At 29.5% G+C, this 12,988-nt stretch overlaps 1 protein-coding gene across 1 annotated transcript; it reads left to right on the forward strand.

Moving 5' to 3' along the window:
- Positions 1 to 115: 115 nt before the first annotated feature.
- On the forward strand, positions 116 to 10,485 carry LOC122519278 (serine-rich adhesin for platelets). Its single transcript, XM_043638635.1, has 11 exons — positions 116 to 1,014; positions 2,971 to 3,068; positions 3,160 to 3,306; positions 3,404 to 3,523; positions 3,780 to 3,930; positions 4,534 to 4,663; positions 4,759 to 4,912; positions 4,989 to 5,177; positions 5,262 to 5,381; positions 5,461 to 8,954; positions 10,439 to 10,485. Exons 1-11 carry the CDS (start codon positions 624 to 626, stop codon positions 10,446 to 10,448), a joined length of 5,004 nt encoding a protein of 1,667 aa, XP_043494570.1. The 5' UTR covers positions 116 to 623; the 3' UTR covers positions 10,449 to 10,485.
- Positions 10,486 to 12,988: the final 2,503 nt, after the last annotated feature.

A 12,988-nucleotide genomic window follows, 5' to 3' on the forward strand; every position in this document is an offset into this window, starting at 1 on the left:
ATCGATTGAACCATCTTCGATTATCATTGGTCAATTTTTAATCACTAAGAATATCATTGGTCAGTTTAAAATCCCTAAGAATACTATTGATTGATATGGATTATTTGTAAAGAATACCATTAGTTAGTTCGAAATCCCTAAGAATACTATTGGTCCTTACGGATTAATCGCAAGGAATAGAGAAAAAAAATTCGCTAGTTCGATGGCGCGAATTTCGAAGTGAACAGATTTATTCACGTATGCTTGGGGTAAGTTGAATTTCTAAGGTTGCCAACTTGTTAAATGGCAACAAAAATGGCGATCTGAATGCGAACAGTTAATAATTCATCTTCTGTAGCGCACGTTGTAATAAGCGGGTCTCCCCCTGAATATTGATATTAAAGTGAGTAAAAGGTCGCTGACGGTGTGTGCGTGAGTGTTAGTGTGCCGTTGATCTAGTGCGTCGAGTGCGTGACTTTTCGTCCGTCGTGCGTGCGTGCGTGCGTGCGTGCGTGCCTGGGTGCTTGGTGCGTGCATCCGTGCGTCCGTGCATCTTTCTGTCTATCTGTCTGTCTGTCCCTGTGTGTTTAGTGCATAAAGTGTGTAATTTCGATCGAAAAAATATGTTAGAGACTTTTTGAAGTATGAGCGAAGGAGCGGATTCGAGTACGCGTATTTGCGAGAATTCGCTTACGACCTTGAACACTGAGGACAAACCTAATGTTCCTCTATCAACGGAAAGTACGGGGACGACAACGAGGACGACGAAGGAGACGACGACGTCGACGACGTCGACCACGACCACAACAATTACTACAAGAACGGCGACGACGACAACATCATCATACACTCCTAGAAGGCCACGATTTGGTACTGGCAATGTTCCGCTCTCCCCATACATATGGATTGATGGTAGACAAATAAGAAGCGCTTTGGCGTATACGAAGAAATGGCCTCCTCGACGAGTGAGTTTCCCAACAAATGACGTGAATTTGGTTACGGGGTATTTGGAGCCGCCTAATCCTTGGAGACACGGTGAGAACAATCATTTATTCTCTCTTCTTATTTTTATTCATATTTTTTTTAATATATATATATTTTTTTTTTCATTTTTTTCAATCATTCTTCAACATGATATTTGATCTTAAATGAAGAGGCATGTAAGTATAAGATTTTTTTATTTTTTTTTTTTTTTTAAATCTGTCTCATCATTATTACATTCTAACAGTGTCCTCTTGATGATTTCTCAGTAAGTATCAGTCTAACTTTTTCATGTAGAAAATTCATCGAAGACTACATTTACTTATCACTTATCTGCCTCGTTAACATAGTTGAAAATAACAGATAATTATTTGGTATAATACTACTACTGATAATATTAATGTCCTTATTGTAATACAATTGATCTCTTATTATCTCTCTTATAATCATAATTTTTTTTTCTTCTTTAACTTAATTATCCAGGATCATTACAATCCGTTGTAGTAATATCAAAATTAAATCGTCGATCAATTTATTATTACATTGTTATTATTAGGAACTCTATACACACTTAACGTAATGGTTTCTTCTTTCTTATCCATCTGTTAATCCATTATTGTTACGACATAGGTTGTAAAAAAGTTAAAATATGACTACGAACAATAATAACCTGAATAATAAATAATCCGAATAAATAAATAATATACAATATATAATGTTTACTAATTGTAATATTAGAAAACATACAAATTAATTTTATATATTAAAAAAATGAAGTAATTAAGATCGGATTAATCTAGCGATTGTATCTTGTAAAATTCATTAATTAAAAACTATGTATTTTTTCTTATAACAAAAAAAACATTGTGCAAGTTACTCCATGTGTTGTACTAATATACTTTAAAAAAATGAATTGAAAAATGAATTTAATAAACATTGTTTTATTAAATATTTATCGTTGATTGTTGAATTGAAGTTTTACTTATAATTCAAGATTATATTTTTATACCATTGATGTGAACTCGAAGGTTTGAAATTTTCTAGAAAAGATCAAATTTTCTACATTACATAATAATAAAAAGGTACTTTTTATTATTATTATTATTAATAATAATTATGTATATTTATTAAATCTTATTTTTATATATATTATATATTATATATTATATATTATATATATATATATATATATAGTATTTAATTACCTCTACGCTTTATTCTTTGTCACTAAGCTATCAGACTTTTTTATAGACTGTGCCAATAGGGATGTTTAGGATTTCACATCAGAACCATGTACTAATTATAGTTTGATGCAGAGTTAAAGTATGTCTATTATACTTATCTAAGGTACATTTCAATTTTGATCTCAATATATATATATATAGTATTTAATTACCTCTACGCTTTATTCTTTGTCACTAAGCTATCAGACTTTTTTATAGACTGTGCCAATAGAAGGATGTTTAGGATTTCACAATCAGAACCATGTACTAATTATAAGTTTGATGCAGAGTTAAAGTATGTCTATTATACTTATCTAAGGTACATTTCAATTTTGATCTCAAATGAGTTGAAGTAATATAAATTTGTCATATATTTGCAGCATCATATATGCAATGTATATATTTTAGATTTTTTTTTGTAGTATTTAAGATCATATTTATTATTGACATATTTAATTTCAATGACATAACATTGGTACAAGAATAACAAATTGTTCTTAAATATATCAATATATAGGTTTATATATTTAATTATACATTTTGGATATGTAAAGTATTATCGTTAAAAATGGTAAGTTGATTATACGATAGAGTTTGTATAATTGAATTGGAAATGCGATAAGTTTTGTATTTATACATACAATTACATATTCTATTTTTTTTACACGTGTTCCTTTTAATGTGTCTAACAATAAAAAATTGTTTCTGTTTTTTCAAGTGAAATACCTTTGTTCTTATATTTAATCCTTTTTTTTAGTTTCAATATAATATCAATACTTGTTCACAGCTGAAAATGTGAATCGTGAGGACTTGATCAAAGCATATAAGGAATCCTGCCAACGGCACAACACTGAGCCATTGGAAAAAGTTTTAGCTCAATTAGAGGTATAGCTAGTTTGTAGTGTCAACCATTGATAATCTGTTACATTATCAACAACGAAGAAACATATATGAATTATAAAATTTTTTAAACTAGAGTTGGGATTTGTCAGAAGAACGTAATAATGAATTTAAATTAAATGGAATTAATTTGGATGTAAATAATTCAGAAACATTAGAAGAAATTCTTAAAAGAATTCAATTTAAAAAAATTGACTTGGAAGCTACATTTTTAAACGATGAGGTATTAACAAATTTGAATTTTCTCCTTTTCTTTCTCTTTTTACCCAATATTGTCCAGACACCTATTGCATATTATTAATTAAAAATTTTCGTTACAGAGTTCTGTAATATTATTTGATATGCTAGAATATTATGAATCTGCAAAGCACTTGAATATTTCATCTAATTCGGATATCGGAGCTCGTGGTTGGCAAGCATGTTCACACATGATCAAAAAGGTAGATACGATTATATATATCGGTTATTGCAAAATGGAGATATTTCAACACTTTATTTTTGTAGTTTCTTAATTGCATATACTATATATAGTTTTGTTATTATAAATTTAGTAATAGATAAATAGTAAATAATAATTTTCAATATATTGTGGCAAAAGTTGTATGAGATGAATTTTTTTTTCTTTGTTTCTTCATATATTATTATTATTATTATTATTCCATGTATAATTAATAAAATCATTTTTTGTGTGTCTAGACCCAATGTTTAGAACAGCTTGAAGCTAAGGATGTAACGCTTAGTGAACAGTACATGACTATTTTGAGCCGCGCATTACGATTAGTCTACCATCTACACGTCCTTAAATTAGAAAATTGTGGACTTTCAGGAAGACCTATCGCCACACTAGGTATTTATTATATTGCAATTTATTATTTTCGTCATTTTACAAACAATAACTATTAAAAGGTAATTTGGTTCTAATCCTAACTAAATTATAACACTATTATATATTATTATTATACCTTATTAATTACTACACAAGATATATATTATTTTTGTGTTTCTATATGGTCCACATATTACTCCAATGCATTGTACAACAAATTTATAATAATCCTCTCTACGTTATATTTATTTTAATATTATTTTCTATTAATTCAATAATAAAAACAAACAATGTTTTTGCTTGTAAAAACTTCTTTCTGCAATGTGGCTCTTGGTGTATCGATGTTGAATGCACTATTATTTTTCTAAGTGCAACTGTATAGAAAATTAATCTGTTTTTAATATTTTTGTACTAATGTAATTACTAATTAATTATATATCTTTTGTTCTAACATTGTTCGATACTATTGCTTTTTCTCGTACTTAAAAAGTGTTTTCTTTCATAGTGAACATTTGATCATTCATATGTAATAGAAAATGATAATAAAGATTAAGTTTTTATAATTAATAATATTAACACAACACTTAATATTAATTGAAATTATAATATTTGTTGTCATAACAGTTACAGCTCTGAAAATGAATACAGGGATAAGAGAACTTTACTTAGCTGACAATGGACTTGATTTTTACGATGCTATACAGCTTGGATCTTTATTAAGGCTCAATAATCACTTACAATTACTTGATATTAGGTAGATAAAATTAAAAAATTAATTACAATATTATAAAATAGATTATTTAAATAGTAAAAGAATATATACAACACGTCTGCTTTCTTTTTTTTTAGTAATAATAATATTCAAGATGATGGTGTGCATGATCTATTAGAAGGACTTATTAATCAAGTTCAAGAAGATAAAGAGGGCAAAGGATTGAGTATACTCATATTATGGAATAATCGCCTTACGAAAAAATCATCTCCGTATTTCTCTCGTATTATTGTAAGTTATTAAATTTATTTAATTATTTTTTACATGGTGGTTTGTAAAAAGAAATATATTTTTATTTTTTACACAGTCATTGTCAAGAACATTGGAAACTTTAAATATTGGACAGAACATGTTAACCAGTGAAATGTTAATCACTGTAAAGGATTCGCTTAAACAAAATCGTATTCTTTTACAATTAGGAATGCAATCCACAGATCTGACATGTAATGGAATAATCGCTTTATCTGATGTCATTGAAAATAATCAAGTTTTACAGGTATGTGATGTCTAATTAATTAAAAATAATATTTGATAATTTCTCTCTTCGATAATATGTTTTAATGTTTGTATGCTTTCACAGAGGATAGATTTGCGTGATAATAGTATACAGATGACAGGAATGAAAGCTCTTAGCACAGCAATGCAGAAGAACAAGAGTGTCGTACAATTGGATTTAGATGACAAGCCTCGAATAAAAATAGTATGTAGTTTAAATAAATTTAAATTACATACTATTTTGGGACATAAATATTCGTTTGGTTTTTCCAAATAATTTGTAGGACGGAACATTACATCAGTATATGGATGTTTTGGAGGAAGTTAGAAGTTATTGTGCACGAAATAAAGAAAATCAACAGCTGAATGAGAATACTGGGGATTCAGAAAGTCCAAGACATCATAGCAGATTCTTTAACGCGAGTTCCCGTAAGATCTCGCTTACTTGTCAGACACTGCCATGTTCTCCATCACCCATGACTTCAGTAACCACCGAGGACACAGGGCGATCGACGCTTGAACCAAAACGTACTAGTGGGGGTCGCCTCCGTTCCCCGGCTCCTAGTCCTATCCCCTCACCTGTCGCAAGCCCGATACCAAGTCCTTCTAGAAGTCGATTTGTGGTGTCTCGAGTTTCAGAAGCATCGTTACGTTCCACAGATTCCTCAACATCATCATCTCCTGTAACTCCAACATCGCTAGGACCAATGTCCACGTGTTTCTTTCCTTCCACAAGTGGAACATCTAGGTTTCGTGTGTCACTCGTTGAATCATCATCATCATCATCATCAAGTTGTACATCTACACCTAAGTCTGTTTTCGCATCATCTAAATCGAATGTTACCATTGGGTTCAACTTTAAAATCGATTCAGTAGAGTCTGCGGATTCGGACGATTCAGACAATATATTTAAATCAGAGACAGAAACAAATAAAGAGACCATTAATAAACACGATGCACAAGAAATTGCAATAAATAGTGAAATTAGCACGATTTCAATTAATAATAATAAACATGATAGTATACAACCATTGAATATATCTGATAATATAAATGAACAGAGTACAAATGAATGTTTCACTGCTAGTAACAATTCTAGCGAAGTTAATACTCAAGATAACATAAATCTTTATACTGTTGAACATAAGGAAGATTCTAAAGACAATCAAAGTGATTCTCTAAAAGAAGAAACGATAATAGATACTTCGGAATTAATATTTAAGAAAACTGATTATTATAAAAGTGAAATTGTACAAGATGCACAGATCGATTTGAAAGATAATATTGACGAAACAAGCGTTAATAACGAAAAAGTTGATCTTATCGATTTAAATAACGAAGAGCCAAATAAGCAGCAATCGGTAGAAGATATTTTATCTGCAAAATCACAAGTTCCATTATTAGAAAATAAAACTGCTCCTCCGATTCAGAAGCACACTTCTGGTTTGGAAAAGCTTCCTAGTTTGTTTCAAAGTAAAGGTAATTTTTTTTCAGAATCATCGAATATCAGTCAAACAGATTTTCGAAATTTATTGCAAGGTAGTGTAAATAGCGTATTATCATTTGGCGATAAATTTCATCAGTATTTTAAAGATGGTAAAGCTATTTGTAAAAGTAATGCTTCTGGAACATTTGCAGATATTATATCTTTACCGACTAAAAGTAAACCGTTAAAGTCATTAAATGTAACGCAATTACCAAGTATACAAACTTTAACAAATATGTTTGCTTCATTTAAAACTGAGGCTACTAATACGAATGCCTCAGAACAACAGTCATCCAAAAAGTGCTCAAATCAAATAACGAAGCACCCTGATCAGGGATATAATGAAGAAAAAGTAAAAGAGAAAAATTTAAAAGAAAAACCATTACATAATACTAGTGTAGAATCATCCAGTTACGATAGTAAAAACTTCTTAAGTAGCGATAAAGAAGATGAAGCTAGTGTATCTAGTTTAAATATTCAAACGTTACCTGATAATGTCCAATTAAAAGATGAAGGGCATGCTAGCAGAGATTTAATAGCAGAAGAAAATAATAGTGTTACCTTAAATGTGGTAGTAAAAGCTTGCTCTAAAACTGTACATAATGCTTCATCGATAAATGTTCCAGAGAGCAAGATGACTGTATGTATACCTAAGTTAAAGGATATACCTGAATACTCTGTTTTAGAAGTAAGTGAAAATGTTCTTGAGAAAGAAACCATAGAATATGAACCGGTGAGGAACATAGATTCTGTAAAGATAGAAAAAGTATGTGATAGAAGTTTGACTGACAGTATTAATTTGACTAGTGATGAAATCTCTTCATCTTGTAACGTGACATGTGATATAAAAGTCATAGATAATGTAAATATTGTAAGTATGCTCGATGAATCAGTAAATTTGCAGACTACTTATGAAAAAGATGTTGCAGAGTCTTTGCTTCTTAATACTTGTTGTAAGAATGACAAAGTAGCATCAAATGTGCATGTGGATGATTATAATAACCATGGTGTAAATGATATTTCCATGATAAATCATAATCTATTAGAAATTAATGTAGAAAAAAAGAAAAATTTTACTAACGAAGTTACCAAAACATGTAGTGTTAATGTTAATGAAGAAAATGAAAAGTGGATCGATTTGAACGATTCATTGAGTCAGGATATAGGAGCAAATACTTGCCATGTGGATATAGATCCACATTCAAAGAGTACAACTGTAAATAGTAAAATAAAATCATGTATATCTGAATTAAGTCTTACTTCTAAAGATAATGTTGAGGATTTTAATAATGTTAATGCACAAATACATCCAACTGCTAGTATCTGCACGGAGGAGGAGGATACTGTAGTTGATTTATGGAAAGAGGATAAGTTGAACGATCTTATTACAGAGGAGACATTGTTATCCAAGCCAAATAATGTTGATGCATGTCCGATCGTATCTAAAGATGTTAAAGTTAACGATTATATAGAAAATAATATAAATAAGCCTTCTGGTAAGGAATCAGACTTTACTATACTTCCAACTGTAATATTGTCACAGACTAAAGATAATGTTTCTGCCTCTGTTAAAAAAACTCTTCAAGATTTTGAAAAATCAGACTCTGAAGATCTTATATTTTGTATTACCGATATATCTAACTATGGAAACTCTGTTAAAGACGAAGGAACACTTTCACCTAGTATAGTTTCTGATGTATGGCAACAGAATGATAACGCGCCAGAAATAGAAACTTCATTTTTCGATCTACCTCAGACATCTCATTCGTCAACAACTTTAATTATTGAAAAACCCGAAAATATTCATAGGAATAGCCAAGATTCAGGAATCGAGGAATCCAATTTGTTGTCAACTTCAGAAGATAACATTCCAGAGGTCGTTCAGCCGCAACACAAAGAAAGTTTCCAGGAAAGCGTTGATTCCGGAATAGAAACTGAATGTTCATTAGTATGCGTTAAAGTTAATCCTAGCACAGATGATACTACTAAAACCGAAATCACAAAGAACAAATCATCCAACAATGTAGATGACAACGCTGAATGCCCCCCTTGTAAGCGCATTAATGATCTCACAGATTTTCAATCTGATATTATTGAACAAATACAACCAAGAAATAATGACACTGTAAGTGAAGTAGATTATTCGTATCTTGATATGGTCAAATGCGCAGTGGTCACGTCTACGTGCTCGATAGGTGGAATAGAAATCACGAATAATACGGCGGTTGGAACTAATTCTGAAGAAGATGATAGGATAGTTGCTGAACCGCCTGTAGTTTTTCATGTTACAAGGTAAGTCATATATATACGGCGGAATAATCATATTTTCAAATTCAAGATTAAATAAGATACGAGTTGTTCGAATGATATTTGTCTAAGCGCATATCTTAATTTAAAATAATTCTATAATCAGGTCACAGTTTTAAGGGGTAAAATCACTTTTCAATGCATTCTCATTGTTTGTATGAATTATTGTTTAACTTGTGGATACTAACGTTAATGCATTGCCAGAATGAAATTTAAAAAAGAAAAATAAAAAGAAATGCCAATTCTGCAAGTTTTGATTTCATTGATAACAAATTTTATTGTCTGCAGCTTTTGACATTATTGACATTATAGTTTAATGATTTTTCATAAATCTTTAAGTATGCATAAACCATACACGGCAATGTTATTGTTTGCATTCATGAAGGCTGGAAAAAATAAAAATAAAATAAAACAAAAAGATTCGATATATCTAATGCATACTGTATGTAGAACGCTCTGCAATGTATACGAAAAATTTAACTATTCGGTGCATAACATGCCTTCATCATATCTATTTTATTTACAAATTCAACGATTGATTAGGCCCGCAATTCATCATATTATACACAAGTGTCATATTTTAATTTCTGCAAAATGTGTGTCGTCGATGGGACCAATTAATTGCTGCATATTCTAAATATATTTTGATGGAACGTATTGTGGAATATCGATAATTCTTTTAAAATAGTGCCTCAATAAATATATACATACTGTGCCAGAAGAAAATTGGATTGGCTGGCGTTCCATCATTTTCTACGTTCGTTTTAAAAGACTACTATATACTCGCTTCTTAATTTCTTATTTCTAATTAATCCTTTATTCTATGTCACGCTTTTACCGTACAGTAATGTCTTTGCCTGACTAATCGAGACCGCATATATATTATTTTTTCTTTTTTCTTCTGATTCACAAAGGGTAATATGGCCCTCATTTTCATCATTCATATCATTTTTTAGACATATCCTTTATTAATGAAAATCAAGCTAAACTCAATTCCATTTATTAAGCTAATAAAACAATCATATTGCTGGTACAATAAAGTAAAAATATAATTTTATTATGTATCTTCACATGATAGTCACAAAACGATCGAGTCTGTTTACTCCTTAAAACTGCATTAGAATGAATTTTATTTTCAATAATTAAAAGTTAACTAAGTTTAATATTTTAATTTATTTTTCTTAAAATCTGTGTATTGCCGACGATTAGAATTAAATTAAGTTTTAATAAAATCAAGTGAATTTTAATAATATTCTTAATTATAATTATTTACTTTACTGTACCAGATATTTAAAAAAAAAAAAGAAATAAAAAATAAAAATAGGTAGTTCGGCTTGTTAGAAAAGAAAATTCAAATTAATTAGATAAAAATAAAAAGAACCGCGAGTAGTATTATGTATAAATTATCTTGTGATTGATTTACGGTATTATTTCGTCAAAAATGAATATTAATTAATTATCATTCGTAGCCCGAAGTAATACTGACCTCACGGACGACGAAGGTAACGAGGACGAGGAAGAAGATGATGAAGAGGACGAGGACGAGGACGAGGACGACGAAGACGACGATGTAAAAAAACAACTCGAGGAAACGAAGAAACATCTCGAGCCAAAGTATCGTCGTTATGCCAACTGGCGAATTTAAGAAGAAAGAAAAAAAGAATTAAATAAATATCTATTTAAAATGCGCCCTTGCGAACCAAAATAATAATAAATGGTTGAAGGATTATGAAAAATTAAAAAAGGAAGTGCGGGTCACAACATTACCGAAGGGATATTCATCTAAGAGGTCTTAGGGTAATGGAGAGATTGTAAATTTAGGTTGAATAGAAAAGAAAAGAATGGGAAGAGCAGATTGTATGTTTTCTTGCTCGATAATGTTAACGCAACACTTATTTTTACTAATCTTTTAGTTGGAAGGTTTATAAGAAAGGAAAGAAGAAAAAAAAAAAAGATAAATGAAGTAAAGAAAGATTTAATAACAAAAAAAAAAAATAATAAAAAAAAAAAAAAAAAAACGAACAAAGAGATGATGCAGTGCATGCTTAGAGTTCGTATTCCCGCTTGCGTATTTTTAAAACGTGGAGCAACAAATGATTAATATACAATAATGGACGATCGTATCTAGTCTTAACGACAAGTCGTTCATTCTAAATCGCAATTTAAACTTAAATATGTCCGATCGCTGCGTCAGATCAAATCGTATTTGAAACATTACTTTACAATCTTTACGCGATATATTATACGATAGAAAGAAAAAAAAAAAAAAAAAAAAAAGAAAGAAAAAATGAAAGACTCTATGTGTGCGTGTACGAATGGACGAATGCGAGTATGTGTAGATGTATGTTTGCATATATATATATATACATATATATGCAAATACATATACATATATATGCCATGAACCGGTGAAAATGTATTGGCAGGTCGAAAAAACATAGGAAAATAATTCGAGTCAAATTTTTTTTATAAGGGGGAACGAAGGTTTACGAAGGATATTGTTGAAAAGGAAAAAAAAGAAAAAGAAATATGAAAGAAACTTATTACTATATTATTATTACTATTATTATTAATATTATTATTACTATTATTATTATTAATATTATTATTATTATTATTATTATTATTATTATTATTAATATTATTATTATTATGTGCTTAACTCTCTTTGAATTTTTATTTATTGTCTTTAAAAAAAAGATCTTAACTTTGACATAATACGTTTTATTGTATATAAGTAAAAATCTAATATATATATATATAAACGCTCTTGTATTTTTTGGATAAATGTATGTAGATCATCGAGAGATATAAAAACTTTGCTCTATTGTACGATTGTACGATTAGAGCTATAGTTTAATCAAAACATATTAAACTTTCTTACTTTTTAATATTAATACTGCATTCTATGCCATAATGGAATTTGATTTTATTACAAGAACAACATTATAAATCTATACAAATATTTTACAATATGACTACATAAACGATACCATATAAATATTGATATTTAAAAAAAATCTTTCGCAAGGGGGGAGAGTTTTATTAAGGTTTTGTTTTTTATACGAGAACATGTATTTAATAATTTTCTTTTTCTTCAGCCTCTTTTTCTTTGCTGGTGATATTGAAAATAATTGACATTGCATAAAATTACTATGAATATTTACATTTGCTTGTAAATTAGATACCCTTATATTATCCATTGTTATGTATTCATCGAAATAGTGGATGTGTATAGATGTACACTATAAAATATATATGAATTATGCAAATGTGAATTATTGTTCAGCAGATAATTGGGGTTGTACAAATGAAAAAAAGATGAGTTAACGACGGATTGATTCGTTGGCATCTATATTTGTAATATTTAAGTTCTATATCTTGTTATGATGTCTGTGATGAATCTCGCACCACGCAGATACAAAAATTAGTGGAAACAATAGTATGATGATGATGATGATGATGATCTGTCCCTTTTTGATCACAATTTATTATTCAAAATACACATGTGTATATATATTTTTGAAAGAAAAAATTTCGTGGATTGTCTATTGTCCGTTCGCAAATGTTCCAAATTACGCTTTAAAACAAATACGTTTCAAAGAAACGATTGGGAACAATATTGTTAATCATTGGTTTCTGTATTTACTTTAATCGTATATGTGTGTGCGTGAAGGCGTGCGTGTGCGTGTAGGATAAGTTTATATTTAACACCATGTATGTACTAAGAGAAAGAGAGAGAAAAAGAGAGAGAGAGAGAGAGAAAGATATGTGGTAAGAAAAAAAAAAATAAATAAAATAGATTAACAAAATATAAAAAAGATTTGGAAATGTTAGAATGAAAATCGTGCCGCACGATGTAATAAATGATATAACAGAATTATATATGACATAATGTGTGTAAAAGCGAGCGAAAAAGCGAGAGAAAGAGAAAGAGAGAGAAAATTGAGTTTGAGAATTTTATTGAATTCAAAGATGCAAGATAATAAAGGCGACTTAATGGCACAGGCTCGATTTAT

The sequence above is a fragment of the Polistes fuscatus genome, unplaced genomic scaffold, assembly GCF_010416935.1.
Source record: "Polistes fuscatus isolate 324 unplaced genomic scaffold, CU_Pfus_HIC Scaffold3, whole genome shotgun sequence".
NCBI lineage: Eukaryota > Metazoa > Arthropoda > Insecta > Hymenoptera > Vespidae > Polistes > Polistes fuscatus.

Bases quoted from the DNA above. Each gene is read 5' to 3' on its own strand.
- LOC122519278 (XM_043638635.1), top strand. From the start codon at position 624: ATGAGCGAAGGAGCGGATTCGAGTACGCGTATTTGCGAGAATTCGCTT. The intron at 3,069-3,159 runs GTATAGCTAGTT...TTTTTAAACTAG, and splicing joins AAGTTTTAGCTCAATTAGAG to AGTTGGGATTTGTCAGAAGA. The intron at 3,307-3,403 runs GTATTAACAAAT...TTTTCGTTACAG, and splicing joins CTACATTTTTAAACGATGAG to AGTTCTGTAATATTATTTGA.